The 24,858-nt window shown below is 49.2% G+C and overlaps 1 protein-coding gene across 1 annotated transcript in view; it reads left to right on the plus strand.

Moving 5' to 3' along the window:
- LOC132391007 (folate receptor gamma-like) overlaps positions 1 to 5,026 on the plus strand; it is a 36,589-nt gene extending 31,563 nt beyond the window's left edge. Inside the window, exon 5 of the mRNA XM_059963611.1 lies at positions 757 to 5,026. Within this exon, the coding sequence (XP_059819594.1) occupies positions 757 to 1,046 (290 nt within the window). The 3' untranslated portion in view covers positions 1,047 to 5,026. The remainder of the gene's footprint in view (positions 1 to 756) is intronic.
- The last annotated feature ends 19,832 nt before the right edge of the window (positions 5,027 to 24,858 follow it).

Raw genomic sequence — 24,858 nt, forward strand, 5'->3', positions numbered from 1 at the left:
TGCCCCAGCTGGCGCCATAAAAGTCTTACATATTCATCTTGGTAATTGGTTCTCCAGCACTTTGTGCTTGCGTGTGTGTGTGTGTGTGTGTGTGTGTGTGTGCGTGCATGTGTGTGTGTGGGGGGGGGGTGCAGTGTATACAGTGCCTATAAAAAGTATTCCCCCCCGGAAGTTTTTATGTTTTATTGTTTTACAACACGGAATCACAATGGATTTAATTTGGCTTTCTTGACACTGCTCAACAGAAAAAGACTCTTTTTTGTCAATCCACACAGACTCAAGGCTGTAATTGCTGCCAAAGGTGCATCTACTAAATACTGACTTGAAGGGGGTGAATACTTATGCAATCAATTATTTTGTGTTTTATATTTGTAATTAATTGTGGAGATCAGTTTTCACTTTGACACGAAAGAGTCTTTTCTATTGACTAGAGTCAAAAGAGCCAAATTAAATCCACTGTGATTCAATGTTGTAAAACAATAAAACATGAAATTTCCAAGAGGGGGTGAATACATTTTATAGGCATTGTAAGTATTTGTGGTGTGTATATGTGAATATGTGTATGGTGTGTGCATGTACGTGTGTGTGTGTGTGCTGCGTGTATATACGTGTACGTGTGTGTGGTGTATGTATGTGCATGTGATATGCGTGTACTTGTGGTGTATATGTGTATATGTATGTGGTGTGCGTATACGTGTGCGTGAGATTTTGTCTCTCAGTCTCCTCTTTCATCTTCTTTGTTAACTCTCTCGTCAGGTGTCAACCGGTGTCCGGAAAACTCCAAGTGTCGGAAGTTTTCAGCAGTGTTCCCGACTCCCCAGGACCTCTGTGAGAAGGTGTGGAGCCACTCCTACAAGTACACCTCTCACGATCGGGGGAGCGGGAAGTGTATCGTCCTGTGGTTCAACGCGAATGAGATGCCAAACCCCAACAGGGAGGTGGCGCGGTACTACGCTATTCAGAAGGGGCTGATATCAGCTTCGAGATCTGTCTCCTCCTGTCATCTCATCTTGCTGCCACTCCTCCTTGCTGGAGCCTTGTCCTAGCTCCCAGAACGAGCCGCAGGGAGGGACTGTGGACGGACTCTCCTCCTGGGGGCTTACTTTTGCACACCTGAGCTCCAGTGCACACGTGATTTAACCAGCCTCGGTCTCCAGTCAGCTGCTTCAGACGGACAGCGTCCGAGCAGACGGCTGTGGACTCGGCAAACGTCTCCAGAAAGTCCCGAGGAACTTCACGGTGGCTGGAGGGTCTTCACAGTGTGATCACCAATCAAATGTAGAAAACACAACGGCCAATCGATGCACAGTGAGATCCCACAGACACTATTGACCGTACAGTGTTGGTGGGGGTGAGTTTTCTGGGTGTTAGAGAGTATCCCACACTTTGTTTTTCCACGTGGTGACTGTGAGATTGATTCCAGAGGAACGATGTTCCTCGGTTTCATAGATCAGTACAGTCCCTTCAGCCCACAATGTTGTGCCAACCCTTCAACCTACTCCAAATCAATCTACACTTCCTTCCTACATAGCCCTCACAGTCAAACAAGCCTCATTTCTCCCCCCCACCCACCCACCCACACAGACCTCTGACCACAGATGCTATAACCTGACAATGTTAAAATGCTTTCGTTTTCTAATTTTTTTGTGATCTGCTTCAGATTCAGATTCATGTACATCAAAACATACAATGAAGTGTACCGTCTGCGTTAACAAATAACCCACCCAAGGGTGTGCTGGGGGCAACTCACAAGTGTCACCACGCATCCTGGTGCCAACATGTCATACCCACGATGCTCAGCAGAACAACAGCAAAACAAAAGAAAAGCAAGGCCTTTCAACATCACATACACACCTCCAACCCCAGCACAGCACTACCCCAATGGAACATAAGTCGTTGCTCCTTCAACCTCATCAACTTTGCCTCCATTGTCCATCCTGCCAGGATTCCAGTCCTTGGCCCCGGACTCTCACACTCATAGACATCAGGCTGCCAATTTTGGACAGTTTCAATCAGTAAGAGCCAAGATGTGTGTGCAAAAATTGTTGGTTGGTGTATCAACAATAAAGACTGATTAACAGCCAGCCTGTTTCACATGTCAGTGAGTGAGGGGTCTTATAGAGAGAGAGGAGTGACCGCACATTGGGAGATCTGGGTGTCACTGGCAAGCCAGCATTTATCACCTATTGTGAAGATGCCCCTACGGTGAACATAACAGGAGCAGGAGATGGACATCTGACCCGTCGAGCCTGCTGCATCATTCAGTAAGATCATGGCTGATCTGGCCATGGACTCACCTCCACCTACCTGCTGTTTCTCCATTCCCCCACTGTGCAAAACTCAGAAGGGAGTTCCATGTTTCAGACCCAGGGACAGCGATATATTTCCAAGTGGGGACAGTGTGACTGGGAGGGGAACCTGCGGGTGGTAGAGCCCCTCTTCCCTGGGGGTGGGAGAGATCACAAACAAGAGAAAGCCTCCAGATGCTGGAAATGCGGACACAAAATGCTGGAGGAACTCAGCAGGACAGGCAGCATCCAAGAAAAAGAGTAAGCAGTTGGCATTTGGGGCCAAAACCCTTCTTCAGAACTGGAAGGGAAGGGGAGAAGCCAGAGTAAGAAGGTGGGGTGGGGGGAATGGAGGAGGCAATACAAGTTAGTAGATGAAACCAAGACAGAGGCAGGGGAGAAGTAAAGAGCCAGGAGGTCGATTGGTGGGAGAGATAAAGGGCTAGAGAATGGGAAATCTGACAGGATGGGGCAGAAGGCCATGGACAAAACAGAAGGGGAGGAGCAGCAGAGGGAGGTGATGGGCAGGTAGGGAGCAAGGTGAGAGGGGGAGATGGGAATGGGGAATGGTGAAGGGGAGGGGGGGCAATTACCGGAAGCACAAGGAATTGATGTTCACGCCATCATGTTGGAGGCTACCCAGACAGAATGCAAAGCGTTGCTCCTCTAGCCTGAATGTGCCCGCACGGCGGCAGTAGAGGAGCTCATGGACTGGCGTGTCGGAATGGGAAGTCAAATGGAAATAGGTGACCACTGGGAGATCCTGCTTTTTGCTGGCAGACAGAGCATGGGTGCTCAGTCCATGTCAGGTGTAACCGATATACAGGAGGCCACACCGGGAGCTCCGGATGCAATAAATGACCCCAACAGACTCACCGGTGAACCGTCGCCTCTCCTGGAAGGACTGTTTGGGGTCCTGAATGGTGATGAGGGAGAAGGTGTAGCACTTGTTCCACGTACAAGGATATATGCCAGGAAGGAGATCAGTGTAGAGGGACAAATGCACAAGGCAGTCGGGTAGGGAGCAATCCCTGTGGAAAGAGGGGGCGGGGGGAGACAGAGAAGGATGTGCTTGGTGGGGATCTCTTGCAGAAGGCAGAAGTTTCGGAGAATTATGTGCTGGAAGCAAAGGCTGGTTGCGTGGTAGGTGAGGTCCTATCCCTAGTGAGGTAGTGGAAGGATGGAATGAGAGGAGATGTGCATGAAATTGAAGAGATGCGGTTGAGGTCAGCCTTGATGGTGGAGGAAGGGAAGCCCCTTTCTTTGAACAAGGTGGACATCTCCTTAGTTCTAGAATGAAAAGCTTCACCCTGAGAGAGATGCAGCGGAGATGGTGGGATTGAGAGAAGGGGATGACGTTTTTACAAGTAACAAGGTGGGAAGAGGTATCGTTCAGGTAACTGTGAGAATCAGTGGATTTATAAAATATAGCAATAGATAAGCTGTCTCCAGACATAGAGACAGAGAGATCAAGAAAGGGGAGGGGTGTCAGAAATGAACCAGGTAACTTTGAGGGCAGGATGGATGTTGGAGGCAAAATTGATGAAGTTGAAGGAGCAACACTTTATATTCCATTTGGGTAGCCTCCAGCCTAATGGCATGAACTTCGATTTCTCGAACTCCTGGTAATGACCCCACCCTCCCATTCTCTATTCCTCATCCGCTTGTCCCTCTCTTCTCATGTCCTTAGCTGCCCATCACCTCCCTCTGGAGCTCCTCTCCCTTCCCTTTCTTCCATGACCTTCTGTCCTCTCCTATCAGATTCCCCTTCTCCAGTCCTTTATCTCTTTCACCAATCAACTTCCCGGCTTTCACCCGTCCCCCTTTCCCAGTTTCACCTATCACCTCCTACCTTGTACTTCCTCCTTCCCTCCCTACACCTTCTTACGCTGACTTCTCACGTGCTTTCTCCAGACCTGATGAAGGGTCTCGGCCCGAAACGTCGACGGTACTCTTTTCCACAGATGCTGCCTGGCCCGCTGGGTTCCTCCAGCGTTTTGTGTGTTCTGGGTGGGAGAGGTGGTGGGTTTGGGAGGGTCTGTCGGAGTAGCCCGGGTGAGTTACCGTGGTGCGTTTTGTTGACGGTGCACATTGTGCCGATCGAGCGGGCTGCTTTGTCCTGGACAGTGTCGAACTACTCGAGAGTTGCTGGAGTCACCTCCCCAGACCAGCGGAGAACCCATCACACTCCTGACCTGAGCCTTGTGGACTCGGGGGTGGGGGTGGGGGGCTCGGCTAGCGGTTAGCGTAAGGCCTTACAATGCGAGCAACCCGGGTTCAATTCCTGCTGCTGGCTGTGAGGAGCTTGTACATTCTCCCCGTGACCCTGTGGGTTTCCTCCCACGTTCCAAAAATGTACGGCGTAGAGTTTGTAATTTGCCGACTGCCCCCAGCGCATCCTCAACTGTGTTGGTCATTGATGCAATGACACATTTTCCTGAATGTTTTGAAGTACATGTGACAAATAAATCTTTAACTTTTAGGGAGTGGACAGGCTTTGGGAAACCACTTGCTCCGACACTCATCTTGTTAAAATGCTGCACAATATGAATTATATTTAAAGAAAGCGTTTTAATATTTTCAGACCAGTTAATACAACGTCTAACACATTAACACTCCCACCCATCCCCGGGAAGTGTCAGGGATTTCACTGTGATGAACAATGCCCTTACATTTTGCTCTCTGCCTGTTGCTTTTGCTCTCGAATGCGACTGAAATAAATGGTTTCTTGAACAGCAGAGTATGCCAGGTGCAAGCCAGTGTTAATGAGTTCAAAGTAAATTTGTTATCAAAGTACTGCACGTCTGTGTCACCATATACAGCCCTGAGATTCATTTTCTTGTGGGCATTCACAGCAAATACAAAAGAAACACAATAGAATCAATGAGAAACCACACACGACAGGATGGACAACCAGTGTGCGTAAGACAACAGTGTGCAAATATAAAAAGAAAACACAAACAAAATGATAATAAATAAATCAGTAATAAATAACGAGAACATGGGATGAAGAGACCTTGGAAGTGAGTCCATTGGTTGTGGGAACAGGTCTATGCTGGGTTGAGTGAAGTTGACTCACTGGTTCAGGAGCCTAACGGTTGTAGGTTAACAACCTTTTTCTTCCTGAACCTGGTGGTGTGGGGTCTAAAGCGTTTGAACCTTCCACAGACAGGCCAGCTCCAGACTTCCAGTTCTCCAGCCCTTGGCCCCTGACTCTCAGACCGATAGGAATCTGGTCTCGAATCTCAAATCTCGTTCCCTGGCCTGGACTTGCCGACTCGATCTTCGGGCATTCTACCCCCAATCTTGCTGAGCTTTGGCCTTCCACAAACTTTCACTTTGCCCTCCGGACTTCACCAGTCTCCAGGTATCGACCTTAGGACTTGGCGATCACAGCCTTGACGTTCGGAGTGGAGAGTTCCCCACCCATCCAACAGGCTGCACCATGATCAACCACTGTCTCCACTCCTCCCCCAACTCTGAAGAACAAGGAAGGCAAGACAGCAGCTCCACTTCATTAGGAGTTTGAGGAGATGTGGAATGTCACCAAAGACTCTGGCAAATTTCTACAGGTGTACCATGGAGAACAATCTGACTGCATCACCGTCTGGTGGGGGAGGGCCAATGTAGAGGATTGGATAAATGCGCAGAGGGTTGTAAACACAAGAAAGTCTGCAGATGCTGGATTTCTAAATTAATACAAAATGTTGCTGGGGGAACTCAGAAGGTCAGGCAGCATCTATGGAAGAGAATAAGTGGTGGACATTTTGGGCCAAGACCATTCTTCAGGACTGAGAAGGAAGGGGGAAGATGTCAGGGTAGGGGGAAGGGAAAGAGGCTGGCTGGAAGGTGAGGGGTGAAGCCAGGTGAGTGGGAAAGGTCCAGGGCTGGAGAAGAAGGATTCTGATAGGAGAGGAGAGTGGACCATAGGAGAAAGGAAGGGGAAGGGGACTCGGGGAAATAATAGGCAGGTGAGAAAAAGTAAAAGGTCAGAGTGGGGGATAGAGACCGGGGGTGGTGGTTGTTTGTTCACCAGAAGAAGAAATCGATATTCATGCCATCAGGTTGGAAAGAACCCAGACGGAATATAGGGTGTTGCTCCTCCACCGAGGTTGGCCTCATCTTGGCACAAGCGGAGGACATGTATCAACATGTCGGAATGGGAATGAGAATCAGAATTAAAATGTTTGCTCCTCGGGAAGAGCAGTTTGTGGTGGATGGTGCAGAGGTGCTCGGTCCCCCAGTTTACAACAGGTCTCACCAATGTTGAGGAGGCCACATTGGGAGCACTAGACACAACAGACGACCACAGCAGTGTCAAAGGTTGAGTGTTGCCTCACCTGGAGGACTGCTTGGGCCCTGAATGGAGGAGAATGGGCAGGTGTGGCATCTCTGTCACTTGCAGGGGTAAGTACCAGGAGGGAGATTAGTGGGGAGGGATGAATGGACAACGATGGAGGGAGTGTTCCCTGCAGAAAGCAGATGGGGGGGAGAGGTAAATGTACGTTTAGTGGTCGGATCCCTTTGGAGGTGGCGGAGATGTTGCAGAGGGCAACGTGTTGGATGCGGAGGCTGATGGGCTGGTAGGTAAGGACAAGAGAGACTCTATCACTCTGACGACGGTGGGAAGATGGGGTGAGTGCAGATGTACAGGAAAAGGAGGAGATGTGGGTGAGGGCAGCATGAATCGTAAAGGGAGGGGAATCCCATTCTTTAAAAGAGGAGGACATCTCTGGTGCCCTGGAATGGAAAGCCACATCCTGAGAGCAGGTGCAGTGGAGACAATGAAACTGAGAAAGGGGAAACACGAGGAAATCTGCAGATGCTGAGAATTCAGGCAACACACACAAAATGTAGGTGGAATGCACCAGGCCAGGCAGCATCTATAGGGAGAAGCACTGTCGACTTTTCGGGGCGAGACCCTCCGTCAGGATTCGTCAGAAAAGGGAATGGCATTTTTACCGGAGATGTATAGTCCAGATAACCACGGGAATCAGTGGGTTTATAAAAGACGTTGGTGATGGAGGCAGAGAGATCGAGAAAGGGGAAGGAGGTGGCAGAAATGGACCAAGTTTATTTAAGGGCAGAGTGGAAGTTGGAGGCAAAGTTAATGAAATTGAGGAGCTCAGCATGGGTGCAGGAACCAGCACGAATGCAGTCGTCAATGTAGCGCAGGAAGAATTGGAGAGCGTTACCAGGGAAGGCTTGGAACAAGGACTGTTCTACGTAGCCAGTTATAGTTGTGGCCCATGGGTACCCTTTGAGTTTGAGAAAGCAGGAGGAGCTGAAAGAAGAATTATTCAGGGTACAACCAGTTCTGCCAGTCGGAGGAGGGTAGTGGTGGGGGGAAGGGGTTGGCTGGTTCTTTTGTCAGGAAAGAAGCAAAGAGTTTTGAGGACTTCTTGACGGGGACAGAGGTGCACAGGGACTAAACATCTGTGGTGAAAGGCAGGCTGGCCAGGGCCAGGGAACTGAAAGTTCCTGCAGAGATCGAGCGCATGAGGAGTGTTGCGGATGTAGGTGGGAAGGGACTAAACCAGGCGGGATTGGATGCATTTGAGGTATGAGGCCTTGAGTTCAGCAGGGCAGGAGCAGGCAGAGGCAATAGGCCTACCCAGACAATCCGGGTTGTGTATTTTGGTTTGGAGGTAGAATTAAGCAGTGTGGGGTAATTGAACTATACGTTTGGCAGCAGTGGTTGGCAGTTCTCCAGCATGGTTGTAAACTCAGACAGCTCCATCACCATGTACTCTTGACCAACAGGCCACGATCAGTTCAGAGTGCAGAGGTGACAGGCAGGAGTATCTCAACCATGCTTTATCCCAAACGTTGATGTTCCACAAGGCTAGGTCCCCAGCTCCATACTGAACTCCCTGTACGCTCATAATCACATGGCCATGTTCTGCTCTAATCCCTCTACAAGTTTGCACCGTAGTGAGCCATATCTCAAATAACGATGAGTGGGGACATGGTGTCCTGATAATAAACTTCAATGCAATGTCAGCAAACTTAAACAGCTGGTCATCAGCTTCGGGGTGCGGGTGGTGGCGTGTGCATATTCCTGTCGACATCAACAGTGTTGAGGTTGAGAGGGTGAAGAGCTTCACCCAAGGAGAGAACTTCACCAATACCCTTTCCAGGTCCAACCATGTGGATATCACGGCCACAGAACTTCACCGATACCCTGTCCAAGTCCAACCATGTGGATATCATGGCCAGAAAAGTTCACCAATGTCTCCACTTCCCCAGGGGCCTACAGGAATCTGTAACGTCTCCACTCCCCCAGGAGCCTACAGGAATCTATAATGTCTCCACTTCCCCAGGGGCCCACAGGAATCTGTAACGTCTCCACTTCCCCAGGACCCTACAGGAATCTGTAACGTCTCCACTTCCCCAGGGGCCTACAGGAATCTGTAACGTCTCCACTCCCCCAGGAGCCTACAGGAATCTATAATGTCTCCACTTCCCCAGGGGCCCACAGGAATCTGTAACGTCTCCACTTCCCCAGGACCCTACAGGAATCTGTAACGTCTCCACTTCTCCAGGGGCCTACAGGAATCTGTAACGTCTCCACTTCCCCAGGAGCCTACAGGAATCTATAATGTCTCCACTTCCCCAGGGGCCCACAGGAATCTGTAACGTCTCCACTTCCCCAGGAGCCTACAGGAATCTGTAACGTCTCCACTTCTCCAGGGGCCTACAGGAATCTGTAACATCTCCACTTCTCCAGGGGCCTACAGGAATCTGTAACGTCTCCACTTCCCCAGGGGCTTACAGGAATCTGTAACGTCTCCACTTCCCCAGGACCCTACAGGAATCTGTAACGTCTCCACTTCCCCAGGGGCCTACAGGAATCTGTAACGTCTCCACTCCCCCAGGAGCCTACAGGAATCTATAATGTCTCCACTTCCCCAGGGGCCCACAGGAATCTGTAACATCTCCACTTCCCCAGGACCCTACAGGAATCTGTAACGTCTCCACTTCTCCAGGGGCCTACAGGAATCTGTAACGTCTCCACTTCTCCAGGGGCCTACAGGAATCTGTAACGTCTCCACTTCTCCAGGGGCCTACAGGAATCTGTAACGTCTCCACTTCCCCAGGGGCTTACAGGAATCTGTAACGTCTCCACTTCCCCAGGACCCTACAGGAATCTGTAACGTCTCCACTTCTCCAGGGGCCTACAGGAATCTGTAACGTCTCCACTTCCCCAGGAGCCTACAGGAATCTATAATGTCTCCACTTCCCCAGGGGCCCACAGGAATCTGTAACGTCTCCACTTCCCCAGGACCCTACAGGAATCTGTAACGTCTCCACTTCTCCAGGGGCCTACAGGAATCTGTAACGTCTCCACTTCCCCAGGAGCCTACAGGAATCTATAATGTCTCCACTTCCCCAGGGGCCCACAGGAATCTGTAACGTCTCCACTTCCCCAGGAGCCTACAGGAATCTGTAACGTCTCCACTTCTCCAGGGGCCTACAGGAATCTGTAACGTCTCCACTTCCCCAGGAGCCTACAGGAATCTATAATGTCTCCACTTCCCCAGGGGCCCACAGGAATCTGTAACGTCTCCACTTCCCCAGGAGCCTACAGGAATCTGTAACGTCTCCACTTCTCCAGGGGCCTACAGGAATCTGTAACGTCTCCACTTCTCCAGGGGCCTACAGGAATCTGTAACGTCTCCACTTCCCCAGGGGCTTACAGGAATCTGTAACGTCTCCACTTCCCCAGGGGCCTACAGGAATCTGTAACGTCTCCACTTCCCCAGGGGCTTACAGGAATCTGTAACGTCTCCACTTCTCCAGGGGCCTACAGGAATCTGTAACGTCTCCACTTCCCCAGGGGCCTACAGGAATCTGTAACGTCTCCACTTCTCCAGGGGCTTACAGGAATCTGTAACGTCTCCACTTCCCCAGGGGCCTACAGGAATCTGTAACGTCTCCACTTCCCCAGGGGCCTACAGGAATCTGTAACGTCTCCACTTCCCCAGGGGCCTACAGGAATCTGTAACGTCTCCACTTCCCCAGGGGCCTACAGGAATCTGTAACGTCTCCACTTCCCCAGGGGCCTACAGGAATCTGTAACGTCTCCACTTCCCCAGGGGCCTACAGGAATCTGTAACGTCTCCACTTCCCCAGGGGCCTACAGGAATCTGTAACGTCTCCACTTCCCCAGGGGCCTACAGGAATTTGTCATGTCTCCATCGACCCTCATTGATGCACCACAGAGAGCATCTGATCTGGATGCATCACAGCTCAGTGCAACAACTGCTCTGCACATGACCTCAATAAACAGCAGAGTTGTGGACACAGCTCACCAGATCACAGAAGCCAGCCTTCCCTCCACGGACTCAGTTAAAAACTCCTCACTGCCTCAGTAAAGCAGCATCATAATCAAAGTCTCTCCTCTCCCCTCTCCCATCGGACAGAAGATGCAAAAGACTAGAAGCACGCACCCCCAGGCTCCAGGACAGCTTCTACCCTACAGGATAAAACCATTGACTGCTTTCATCATATAAGATAGATTCTTGATCTCACAATCCACCTTGATGTGACCTTGCACTTTATTGTCCACTTGCACTGTCCATTCTCTGTGTCTGTGTTATTATTTTCCTCTGTACTGCCTCAAGGAACTGTTGTGATGTTCTGAATGAATGGTATATGAGTCAAATTTTTTATTGCACCTTGGTACATGTGACAATAGTAAACTGATTTACCACTTCATTTTAGAGATACAGCGTGGAACAGACCCTTTCGGCCCACTGAGACGCATCCACAGAAACCCACCGGTTTAGCCCCAGCCTCATCACAGGGCAATTTACAATGACCAATTAATCTATTAGCCAGTGTGTCTTCGGACTGTGGGAGGAAACTGAGAAACTGGAGCACAATGCGTTCACGGGATGGACATACAAACTAATATCTTTGCACTAACTGTCGTGCTACTGTGACACTCCAACTTTACTAAATTTCCCTACCACTGAGAACACCTTCATGAGGAGGTGAATTCATCGCCAGGGACATGCCCTCTTCTCATGACCACTATTGGGGGGAGGTACCGAACCTGAAGATGCAGGCTCAGTGTTGTCCCCTCTGCCGCCAGATTCCTGAATATACCCATGTACACTACCACGATCCCTTTATTTGCATTATCTATTTATTTGTAATTTATAGTAATTTTAGGCCTGAACTACTTTGCTGCCACTAAGCAAGCACAAGGGATTCTGCAGAGGCTGGAAATCCTGAGCAACACACACAGAATGCAGGAGGAACTCAGCAGGTCAGGCAGCATCGATGGAAGAGAGTGAACAGTCATTGTTTCAGGCCGAGAACCTTTATCAGGGCTCATGTTATAGTTAACGGTGATAATAAATGATGTTGTGGTTCTGAAGGTGTGGATTGTTCCGTTAAACCAATAAAGCCCATACAACCAATATTTAAAATAAGCCATTTACTAGGTGTGGTGAACTACATATCCCTGTCTGGACACGCCCCCTGCTGAATGCTCCCGTGGCTCCTCCCACAGACCCCTGTACAAAGGCGGTTGGAGGCACTGCTCCTCCCTCAGTCTACAGGATGTTGTGTGGTGGGCTCTTGCCACTAATCGCGGTCTCTTGCAGCTAATAAAAGCCTATCGTTCGCCTCCCGAGAGTTATTGATGATGCATCACTAGGAACGAATCAACTGGCCATTGTCACGTTCCTCTTGCTGTGCACAAGTTTTCCGTCCCATTGGCAACACAGTTCAGCTCACCACTCTGTGGGGTTTCACTCATTTCACCGCTGAACTGGCTCTGAGGCTGTGGCCTGCAGCCATCGGCCTCCTGGACCGACTTCACTTACCTCTGAACTGGCTCTGAGGCTGTGGCCTGCAGCCATCGGCCTCCTGGACCGACTTCACTTACGGCTGAACTGGCTCTGAGGCTGTGGCCTGCAGCCATCGGCCTCCTGGACCGACTTCACTTACCTCTGAACTGACTCTGAGGCTGCGGCTTGCAGCCATCGGCCTCCTGGACCGACTTCACTTACCGCTGAACTGGCTCTGAGGCTGTGGCCTGCAGCCATCGGCCTCCTGGACCGACCTCACTTACCTCTGAACTGGCTCTGAGGCTGTGGCCTGCAGCCATCGGCCTCCTGGACCGACTTCACTTACCTCTGAACTGGCTCTGTGGCTGTGGCCTGCAGCCATCGGTCTCCTGGACCGACTTCACTTACCGCTGAACTGGCTCTAAGGCTGTGGCCTGCAGCCATCGGCCTCCTGGACCGACTTCACTTACCTCTGAACTGGCTCTGAGGCTGTGGCCTGCAGCCATCGGCCTGGACCGACTTCACTTACCTCTGAACTGGCTCTGAGGCTGTGGCCTGCAGCCATCGGCCTCCTGGACCGACTTCACTTACCTCTGAACTGGCTCTGTGGCTGCGGCCTGCAGCCATCGGCCTCCTGGACCGACTTCACTTACCTCTGAACTGGCTCTGAGGCTGCGGCCTGCAGCCATCGGCCTCCTGGACCGACTTCACTTACCTCTGAACTGGCTCTGAGGCTGTGGCCTGCAGCCATCGGCCTCCTGGACCGACTTCACTTACCGCTGAACTGGCTCTGAGGCTGCGGCCTGCAGCCATCGGCCTCCTGGACCGACTTCACTTACCGCTGAACTGACTCTGTGGCTGTGGCCTGCAGCCATCGGCCTCCTGGACCGACTTCACTTACCTCTGAACTGGCTCTGAGGCTGTGGCCTGCAGCCATTGGCCTCCTGGACTGACTTCACTTACCGCTGAACTGACTCTGTGGCTTTGGCCTGCAGCCATCGGCCTCCTGGACCGACTTCACTTACCACTGAACTGGCTCTGAGGCTGCGGCCTGCAGCCATAGGCCTCCTGGACCGACTTCACTTACCTCTGAACTGGCTCTGAGGCTGCGGCCTGCAGCCATAGGCCTCCTGGACCGACTTCACTTACCACTGAACTGGCTCTGAGGCTGCGGCCTGCAGCCATAGGCCTCCTGGACCGACTTCACTTACCTCTGAACTGACTCTGTGGCTGTGGCCTGCAGCCATCGGCCTCCTGGACTGACTTCACTTACCGCTGAACTGGCTCTGAGGCTGTGGCCTGCAGCCATCGGCCTCCTGGACCGACTTCACTTACCTCTGAACTGGCTCTGAGGCTGTGGCCTGCAGCCATCGGCCTCCTGGACCGACTTCACTTACCTCTGAACTGGCTCTGTGGCTGCGGCCTGCAGCCATCGGCCTCCTGGACCGACTTCACTTACCTCTGAACTGGCTCTGAGGCTGCGGCCTGCAGCCATCGGCCTCCTGGACCGACTTCACTTACCTCTGAACTGGCACTGAGGCTGCGGCCTGCAGCCATCGGCCTCCTGGACCGACTTCACTTACCGCTGAACTGACTCTGTGGCTGTGGCCTGCAGCCATAGGCCTCCTGGACCGACTTCACTTACCACTGAACTGGCTCTGAGGCTGTGGCCTGCAGCCATAGGCCTCCTGGACCGACTTCACTTACCTCTGAACTGACTCTGTGGCTGTGGCCTGCAGCCATCGGCCTCCTGGACCGACTTCACTTACCGCTGAACTGGCTCTGAGGCTGTGGCCTGCAGCCATCGGCCTCCTGGACCGACTTCACTTACCTCTGAACTGGCTCTGTGGCTGTGGCCTGCAGCCATCGGTCTCCTGGACCGACTTCACTTACCGCTGAACTGGCTCTAAGGCTGTGGCCTGCAGCCATCGGCCTCCTGGACCGACTTCACTTACCGCTGAACTGGCTCTGAGGCTGCGGCCTGCAGCCATCGGCCTCCTGGACCGACTTCACTTACCTCTGAACTGGCTCTGAGGCTGCGGCCTGCAGCCATCGGCCTCCTGGACCGACTTCACTTACCTCTGAACTGGCTCTGAGGCTGTGGCCTGTAGCCATCGGCCTCCTGGACCGACTTCACTTACCTCTGAACTGGCTCTGAGGCTGCGGCCTGCAGCCATCGGCCTCCTGGACCGACTTCACTTACCTCTGAACTGGCTCTGTGGCTGCGGCCTGCAGCCATCGGCCTCCTGGACCGACTTCACTTACCTCTGAACTGGCTCTGAGGCTGTGGCCTGCAGCCATTGGCCTCCTGGACCGACTTCACTTACCGCTGAACTGACTCTGTGGCTTTGGCCTGCAGCCATCGGCCTCCTGGACCGACTTCACTTACCACTGAACTGGCTCTGAGGCTGCGGCCTGCAGCCATAGGCTTCCTGGACCGACTTCACTTACCACTGAACTGGCTCTGAGGCTGCGGCCTGCAGCCATAGGCCTCCTGGACCGACTTCACTTACCTCTGAACTGGCTCTGAGGCTGTGGCCTGCAGCCATCGGCCTCCTGGACCGACTTCACTTACCGCTGAACTGGCTCTGAGGCTGCGGCCTGCAGCCATAGGCCTCCTGGACCGACTTCACTTACCTCTGAACTGACTCTGTGGCTGTGGCCTGCAGCCATCGGCCTCCTGGACCGACTTCACTTACCGCTGAACTGGCTCTGAGGCTGTGGCCTGCAGCCATCGGCCTCCTGGACCGACTTCACTTACCTCTGAACTGGCTCTGTGGCTGTGGCCTGCAGCCATCGGTCTCCTGGACCGACTTCACTTACCGCTGAACTGGCTCTAAGGCTGAGGCCTGCAGCCATCGGCCTCCTGGACCGACTTCACTTACCGCTGAACTGGCTCTGAGGCTGCGGCCTGCAGCCATCGGCCTCCTGGACCGACTTCACTTACCTCTGAACTGGCTCTGAGGCTGCGGCCTGCAGCCATCGGCCTCCTGGACCGACTTCACTTACCTCTGAACTGGCTCTGAGGCTGTGGCCTGTAGCCATCGGCCTCCTGGACCGACTTCACTTACCTCTGAACTGGCTCTGAGGCTGCGGCCTGCAGCCATCGGCCTCCTGGACCGACTTCACTTACCTCTGAACTGGCTCTGTGGCTGCGGCCTGCAGCCATCGGCCTCCTGGACCGACTTCACTTACCTCTGAACTGGCTCTGAGGCTGTGGCCTGCAGCCATTGGCCTCCTGGACCGACTTCACTTACCGCTGAACTGACTCTGTGGCTTTGGCCTGCAGCCATCGGCCTCCTGGACCGACTTCACTTACCACTGAACTGGCTCTGAGGCTGCGGCCTGCAGCCATAGGCTTCCTGGACCGACTTCACTTACCACTGAACTGGCTCTGAGGCTGCGGCCTGCAGCCATCGGCCTCCTGGACCGACTTCACTTACCTCTGAACTGGCTCTGAGGCTGTGGACTTACTTTCAGGGACTCTGCTTCATGTTCACACAAAATGCTGGTAGAACACAGCAGGCTAGGCACCATCTTGTCTGTGTTGTTGTTTGAATTTCCAGCATCTGTAGATTTCCTCGTGTTTGCTGCTTCATGTTCTGTGTATTACTTGTTTGTACGATTCGTTCTTTCTTTTCACACGTTGGATGGCCTTTGTGGTGACGGGGGTTTTCATGAATTCTGTTGTGGTTTCTTGTCTTGTGGCTGCCTGCAGGATGAACCTTGGGTTGTAAAGTGTGTAGATACTCTGATAATACGTAAAGGTGCTTTGGACTTTGCATTGGAAAGCTGTGAGGCGTTTTGGATTGTCACATGGCCCTGGGTCACCAGGAGTGGAGAGGTGCAGGAGAAATGTAAGTCTTTTACGGTTCGCGTACCCACGGAAACTGATCGGCCCAGGCCCCACCGTGGGGAACTGGCTCTGGGTGCCTGGGCTCTCCAGCCTGTGTTGAAGATGAGCCTGCCCTTTTTGGCTGTGACCACCAGGGAGCGCTGTTGTTCCACTTCACACTCTGTCCCGATCCCACAGTGCTCACAGGATTTAACCAGACCACAGTGATTTGTTTCTGTCTTGATCAAAGGTTCAGTTATTATTACAACTCTGAGTCAGTAATCCCCTATTTTCCCTTTGTAGGGATATGTAATTTTACGGCTAAATATAAGCAGTTTTGTTGGAGAGGGTTACAGGAATGATCCTGGGAACGAAAGGGTTAACATATGCAGCGTGCTTGATTCCCCTGGGCCTGTACTTGCTGGAGTTTAGAAGAATGAGGGGGACATCTCATTGAAACCTATCAAATATTGAAAGCCCTAGACTAAGTGGATGCAGAGAGGATGCTTCCTATAGTTTTTCAAGTTTAATTTGTCACTCAACCATATACAGTATGATTACCCATGAATGCGGCCAAATGAAACAGTGTTACTCCAGGGGCAAGGTGCAAAACATAGTACTGACTGTCGCACACAGCACAAGGCACATATAAGATATCAGTAAAATACAAAAAATAGTCCAAGCCTCTGAGACCATGAATGTTGTAGCAGTCTGCAGGCAAACACAATACAGCTTGTCTTCTGCCAAATGAACACTGGAGGGCAGCACTGTGTGGACGCCACGCTGCACTGGCTCCGATAGTAGCAACAAATCGGCTTTAGGCCTCGTCCTCGCTACGGCTGAGGCCATGCATCTCACCCCGATAGTCAGTGAATTAGACTTACAGCATTCCACATTGACAATGTGGTGAGATGACAAGAGAAGTGACTGAGATGATCACTCGCTGTTAGTCCGCACACTGCCTTCCTGCACCAAAGCCGCTGACGCCTCTCTGATGCAGGCACTGATCCGCACTGTCCAGTTCGCTCAGTTTCTCATTGAGGTACTTCAAGTTCTTAATGTTCAGTGGGGCTCTTGCGTTCACAAAAATATACGTTTCAAAAGGACAGTAACACCTTTGATTGACCCACCAACTTTCTGGAAATCTCGGCCCAGAGGGCCCAGCCTCAGAATAGAGGGACATCCATTTAGAACAGAGATGAGGAGGAATTTCTTTATCCTGGCAGCGGTGAATCTGTGGAATTTATTGCCACAGTGGGGTCTAAGTCATCGGGTATATCTAAAGCAGAAGTTGACAGGTTCTTGATTAGTCTGGGCATCAAAGGTTATGGGGAGAATGGGGTTGAGAGGGATAATAATAAATCAGCCAAGATCTAATGGCAGAGCAGACTGGAGGTGCCAAATGGTCTTCTATGGCTTTTGGTCTAAGTAAGAGCAGATTCAACATCGGTCTTTGCCCCCACTAGCTGCCTCATTTCAGACCGAGGTTCAGACTTGTACCATGTTCACTGAAACATACAGGGAAGTGTGGCATTTACACTGACAGCCAATGAGGTGCGGGGGCAACTTTCAAAATCAGTTTAAAATTAGCTGTAACACCGATGACTCAGTCAGAATCAGGTCTATCATCACTGACTTAGATGACAGCATTGTTGTGTACTTCATATATGAATAATCTTGAATATATATTATTTAATTCAGCATTCTTATTTAAATAATCCATTAGTTATATGTAAATGTATGTTAATTGCAGATGACATCGCACGTGATATGTGCACACCTTGCTAAAAACAGGTAATTGGCTCATGAGCTTTCGGAACAAATAAAATAGCCAATGAGAAGCGAGTACAAATTTTGCTAAGTGCTTTGGCGTATGGTCTGCTTTGAAGTTTGGTTGCTCCAACCAAGCCATCAAAGATGTGCTTTGCTGATATTGTAAAAGTGATGCAGGAATGTTTAGACCCAAAGCCATTGTCAGCTGCAGAATGCTTTAAGTTTCGTAAGCGGAATCAGAAAGCAGGGGAGTCCATTTCAGTGTACGTGACAGAATTGAAGAGATTGTTTGAGCATTGTCAGTTCAGTAATGAGTTTGATGATGTACCAAGAGATCATTTAGTCTGTGGAATCTTAACGTAAGGCTTTCAAAAATGGCTCCTAACTGATGCCTGGCTTACATTCAAACAAGCAGTAGAAACCGCTGTTTCAGAGGAAACTTCAGACAGATACAATTGAGTTGCAGTCAGGGACGGATGTGAGCATGAACAAAATTGCAATGTCTAAACAGAAACCTGCCCAGCTGAACAAATTGTGTTACCGTTGTGGCAGGGCCCACGTACACCAGACCGATACAGATTTAAAGGTGAAGCTTGCAGAAAATGCAACGAAGTAGGACACACACAAAGAGCATGCTGGGCAGATAGAAATAAATGGACTGCACAGGGAAGAGAAAAAGATAGAAAGTCAAGTTGCAGTTTCAAAAAGAGCACTAATCTGCGAATTGTTGATGAAAAATCTGATAATGATGAGAGTGACGTAGGACTGAGTAGCCTTGAGATTTACAATGTGAAAATTAGCAATAGACAAGAAGTATGGCTAAAGCCAGAAGTGATAAAAAAAAAGTAATTAAAATAGAATTCAGAATCAGGTTTCATATTGCTGGCATACAGTGTGGAATTTGTTGACTTTGCTGTAGCAACACAGGTCAGGTCACTCCTGCCTGTTAGGCCGCTGGTCCTCCGTCTCTGTCTGTCCTTGGCCATCTTCTCTATTGTGCCCCAGGTGTGGTTCATTTCTGCCTCTACAGCACGGCACCAAGTTATCTTTGGTCTCCCGTGTTTCCTCCACCCTTCAGTGCTGTTTTGATGAAGTTGGCCTCTCTTCTCATCACATGCCCAACCCTTCTCCAACGTTTCCCCATGATGACTGTGGCCACGTCCTCTTGGTGGCACTGAAGGTGTAGGGTGCGGTTGGAGATCTTCCTTGGCCAGAAGCTATGGAGGATCTTTCAGAGGCTCGTGGTGTGGAACGATGACAACTTGGCAAGGTCATTCCCTGTCAGGCGGCAGCATTCTGCCCCATACAGAGGTGCGGACAGAACACAGTATTGGGACAGCTTCACCTTGGTGTGCACTCTGCATTTGGTTGCTCCACATGCGTTGCAATAGAAGGATTAATAAGAGAATACCCAAGTGACCTAAACGGACCTTCCCGAGAGCAAGATACACAAACTAGAAGAAGAAAAAAAGAGGGAAGAGATGGAGAGAAAGAACGTGAACAAGAAAGAGAGTGGTGTGAAGGAGAGAAGAAACATGAGAAACAAAAAGAAAGAGATTGAAGTAGATCCAGAAAGAGAAAAGGAGAAGAAAGGTGCTCAGGGCTCAGAACCACTGCCCGCAGTCCCAGAGTCAACGTCAGCAGCCACCATGGAGAGGCCCCAGAACCTGAGACTGTTCCACAGCCACAAGTCTCTCCTGCCAAGCAGAGTGACTCCCTAGTCACCAAAGACATTACCCCACAAGAGTAAGACATCCTCCACAGTGATTAAATCTTTAAGCCTGGATAGAACAATTTAACATTTACTGTGCTGTGGATAGCTGTATCTAGTAATTGTATTATATAGTATACCGAGTATAAAGTTCAGATGCATTCTCCATTGAGTTGGAGTTTATAGCTAAGCCGGGAAGAGCGATGTGCATTTAATATTTCATTAATATTTGAGTAATCTTGTATATATATTGTTTGAGTAAGCATTCTTGTTCATTTAAATAATTAATTACAGGTTATATGTAAAAATAAATTAATTATATACGTCATGATGCTACCATGTGATATGTTCGCGCCTCACTGAGAAAGCAACTCAAAGTATGGGCCTGCGTTTTGGACTCCACGTAACTTCTTTGAATTACTTCAATGTTCTGAACTTATTCATCAAAACAGTTCGGGGCAAAGATGCACAAATTATTATAAGTTACAAAATAAATGGTACAAAAAGAAGGAAAAGTGAGGTTGTGTTCATGGGTTCAATGTCCGTTCAGAAAACCAATTACGGAGGAAGAAATACAGAAGGTGATTTCTTTAACGAACTCTGGTAAAGCCCTTGGCACGGATGGATTTACAGTAGAATTTTTAAAATATTTTTCCAATTTACTCTCTCCTTGGTTAATTAGAACTTTTAAAGATGCCTTATTGATAGGTAAATTACCACAATCCTTTTATGAAGCATCCATTTCCTTAATTCTTAAAAAAGATAAAGACCCTACTGCACATGCTTCATACTGTTACGTACCCCGTAACTGGGTCACCTACCAGCAAAGATAGAGAGGTCCGTTGAAGTCTGATGGTACCATTGTTAACTGTGATTATTGATAAAAATACACAAAAATAACATCGATGCAAACACACAGATAATATACGTCATCAATACCAAATCTACAAGCGCGGGTATAATAATAATAAGAAATAGCTCTATCATTGTCTAGGGGATAATGTATTGTCTGATGGAAATATAAAAGTCACTTTTGTTCATTCAAGCTGCAGCTTTTTGGTTGGAGAGAAAGACGGGTTAAAACTTGCCCATTCCTTTTATGATGTCAATCCTTCGAGAGTCGTTGGGAGTTGATTTCCCCGTTGTTAGCTAAAAACCGTTCTTCCATGGTAAAGGCCCACCGATTCTGGGGCAAATGGAAACGGACGCACGTGGCCTTCCCACCGGTTTTTGCTATTACGGGATCACTAGCGTTTCTTCTGGTGCGTCTGAGGGGCTGTTCCCCAGACCCTCTTTTATCCTGACTCACAGGGTCTCAGATGTCAATCAGGTTGGGATGATGCAATCCCTCCACCATCCCCCCCCCCCCGGTTCATTGCCTGGGGGCTTCGATGCATCGTACAGGATTCAATACACAATTCCGTCTCCAAGAGACAATAGCCGTTATCAATGGTTCCGCCTTTCGGAGGCCAGGTCACATTCCAAACTCTTTGTGGATTCTGCATGTCTCTCTCTCATTTCCTGGGTCTCCTGATTCGAATCAATAGCAATCCTGCGATTCTCAAAAAGGAGGGTGCCACGGACGTAACACCCCCTTTCTTCAATGCGTTTTTACCATCAGTAAAAATGGAGTAATAGAGATTCTTGCAGGATTTTAGATTCTAACACAACACCAAAGTTTTTTTCTACAGAGTAATACAGGTATACATTCAATTCAGCATCTAAACAGTTAATGATTACAGTGTCACTTCCTTTAATATCTTAACATCTTGTACCTTACTAAAGTCTTGTAGCATCAGACTTCAATTTAATAACCACCTATTTTTATTTCTTTCCTTCAGCAAACAAAAACTAAAGAGTTGTGATCTTAGCTTACGTGTATACTACAAAAGTTCATGCAAATACTAATCTTTATGTTGCTTTCAAACTTAACAGGCAGGCTTCCATGGGTTTGTCTTTATTATTCACATGCTTTGCCGAAATCCCGTAAAACCGGCTTTTGCTATTTAAAAATGGCGTCCCCATTAACCCTCGCCTCTTTTCCGGTTACTTCCCACGTGGGGAACTTGGGTACCCTGGTGAAATAGGCTTTCGCCCGCTTCTTACATAGGAGTTATTTTATCAACACTGTGTCCCAAACTTAGACCATCTTCTGAATTTCCACCCAATTCTTTAATTTTACGCAAGTTGCTAGTTTTCTCTTCAGGACCCTTCAGGCTATTAGTTTTCAGTTCGAACTCTTTGTTTAAGCAGCATTTCAAACTCTGCCTTTTTACACCACACTCTGGAATAACAATAGCATGGGGGGCCCCCGTCACCTTCCAACTCAACCTGTAAGTGATCCGCAGGCTTTGTGGTACCACGCCATTGAAATGACTGGAGCCTGGTTGCTGCCTTTGATATTAATCCAGCCTTTAAATTTTCTTCATTCGATTTGGGAACTACATATTTCCCTTTTCCTTCAATAATAATATTCATCTCCCCACTTTTGATCTCCGCATTAACTTTTAACACACCTCCGAGCACAAACACCTGGGAACTCTCACTTCCCACTATTACCAAGGTTAACCCTTTCTTCCCTGAACCAAGTCTATCTGACCCACAAGGACTGCATTCCTTTTCAACTGAATCAAATACCTCAGACTTTTTCTGAGCTCCATTACTAGGTTCAGTACCACGTGCATCCCCATCTTGGACACACTCAAACGGGACATTTGCCTCTTCCAGGCTTTCAATATCCGTACCTGGTCCAAATTCTAAATTCCCCTGATTCTCCCAACTCCTCTCTGGGCAACTCCCTTCCAGAGTAAACTCAACCCCGTGGGCTGAAACAACCTCATCTGCCAACCCAGCAGACTTCTTCAAGGTAAGGGCACCCTTTTCATCTAGGGCTGCCCTCATTTCATTATCGGGAACACCTTTAGAAGTTTCAACTTCTTCAAACAGTTCTGCCAAACCAGACAGATCATCCATGTCCAACCCTATCTCTATCAGCTCTATCTGTTCCTCATCTTTATTTTCTGCCTCTAGAACTTTTCTCCTCACTAAGGGCAGGTCTACCTCCACTCCCTTACCCTCTTTCACTTTACTACTCTTCACTTTACTACCCTCTAAACCCTTGTGGTACAGGGTCGGTAAAAACGTCTCGGCCAAATCGAAACTGGCTAGATTTAAACTGCTCCCTTTCTCAGTTGCCTTTCTCGACATGCTGCGAGTGACCGCGCATGCGGGATAGATCTGGGAATCTAGGGGTGGAGCCTCAACACTCACAGGCTGTTTTGTCAGCGTCCTTGCTGCCCAAACCTTACCAGTGGCTAAATCATTACCCAGAAGGACGTCCGCGTCAGTTCTCGGGAATTCTGATCGCACCCCCATTTCAACTGGTCCAGACACCAGCTCACAATCCATAATGACCTTATGCAAGGGCACCATTTCCGTCCCTTTCACAGCTACCATTCCCGTCTTGCGATCAAAATCTAGTACCTTACTCCTGATCAATGATAGTTCAGCCCCTGTGTCTCTCCAGATCTGTACTGGAACTGGGGTGACTCCCTCCCTCACAGACACGGTTCCGTTTGACATACAAGTCTCAGAACCTTCTCGTACTCTGTCTACCTGGGGCTCTCTTGTCAATTTACTGATTACCAAGGCACATCCAATAGGGACTGCTGCTTTTCCTTTTCCTGTCTCTTTCCTCGGAGCAAAGCATCTAGATACAATATACCCCCCCTTTCCACAATTAAAACAGGTCAAGCCCGGAAATCTCTGGCCGTCTTGCCTTTCCCCCCCAGTCTTACCACTAGCTCCCGGTGGGACCTCTGCCTCAGCCGATGAGCTTTCTCGATCGTTCCCACGGTTTCTCTGGGAACCTTTATTCGAGGAAAACTTTGTCTTGTGGGTTAGGGCATATTCATCTGCGAACCTAGCAAATTCTGAGATGGACTTATTCGGCTTCTCATTCAACTACATCTGGATATCCTCCGAAACACAACCTTTAAATTCCTCAATCAGAATTAACTCCCTGAGACGCCAATAATCCTCGTCCACTATTTCTGCTGTACACCAACGGTCCAAGAGCACCCCCTTCTCATAGGCAAACTTGGTATACGTCTGATTCCACCCTTTCTTTAAATTTCTGAACTTTTGTCTATATGCTTCAGGTACTAACTCATAACTCCGGAGAATGGTCTTCTTTACTTTGTCATAATTCTCCTTCTCTTCCTCCTCCATGGACAATGCCGTATATGCCCGCTGTGCCTTCCCTTTTAACACACTTTGTAACAACGCCACCCACTGCTCTTTGGGCCACTTCTGATTCACTGCCACCTTTTCAAAAAGCAAGAAATAACTATCAACATCCGTCTCCTCGAACGGAGGTCCTAGCCTCAGCTCCCGACTAACATTAAACTGCTCCTCTCGGTCTGACCCCTGAACTCATTGCTCTTGCCTTAACTTCTCCATCCCCAAGTCATGTTTCCTCTGTTTCTCTGCCTCCCTCTTCTTCTCAGCCCTTTCCTTCTCTTTTTCAGCTGCTTCCAACTGTTTTAACTGAATTTCGTGCTCTCTTTGTTTCTCAGCTCTTTCCTGCTCCAGTTTCACCTCTAACTCCTTTAGCTGGAGCGCATACTCCCTTTCTCTCTCGGCCCTTTCTTTCTCCTTCTCTCTCTCTCTCGGCTCTCTCTCTCTCTCTCTCTCTCTCTCTCTCTCTCGGCTCTTTCATTCTCCTTCTCAGCTGCCTCCAGCTGCTTTAACTTAATTGCATGTTCCAACTTTAATTTCTCCAACTCTAACTGAGCCATCCCACTAGCTGGTACCTTTTCAGGGATATTTTCCAATACCTCAGCTGCAAACACATTCTTCCCCATATAATACTGAGTTATTGCCCTTCGCACCTCCCACTTTTTCATTGACAACCTCACCCCTGCGAAGTTTAACCCCTTCACCAAATTTATCAAGTCTGATTTGGTGGCCGCCTCTAGCGCCTCCAGAGTCGAGTTTTCTATAAATTCATCCACGTCCATCTTTGCTGGTTTCTCGTCTGGCTACCAGCGTAACCAGATCCAAGTTTGGACTTACAAGCCCGATTCACTGGCCTCCCAATTTGGTGTCAAATCCTGAGATGAGAACCCCAATTGTTATGTACCCCGTAACTGGGTCACTTACCAGCAAAGATAGAGAGGTCCGTTGAAGTCTGATGGTACTATTTTTAACAGTATTTATTGATAAAAATACACAAAAATAATATCAATGTAAACATACAGATAATATACGTCGTCAATACTAAATCTAAAAGCGCGGGTCTAATAATAATCAATAAGGAATAGCTCTATTGTTGTCTAGGGGATAATGTATTGTCCGATGGAAATATAAAAGTCACTTTAGTTCATTCAAGCTGCAGCTTTTTGGTTTGAGAGAAAGACGGGTTAAAACTTGCCCATTCCTTTTATG

Source organism: Hypanus sabinus, chromosome 3, assembly GCF_030144855.1.
Source record: "Hypanus sabinus isolate sHypSab1 chromosome 3, sHypSab1.hap1, whole genome shotgun sequence".
Lineage (NCBI taxonomy): Eukaryota > Metazoa > Chordata > Chondrichthyes > Myliobatiformes > Dasyatidae > Hypanus > Hypanus sabinus.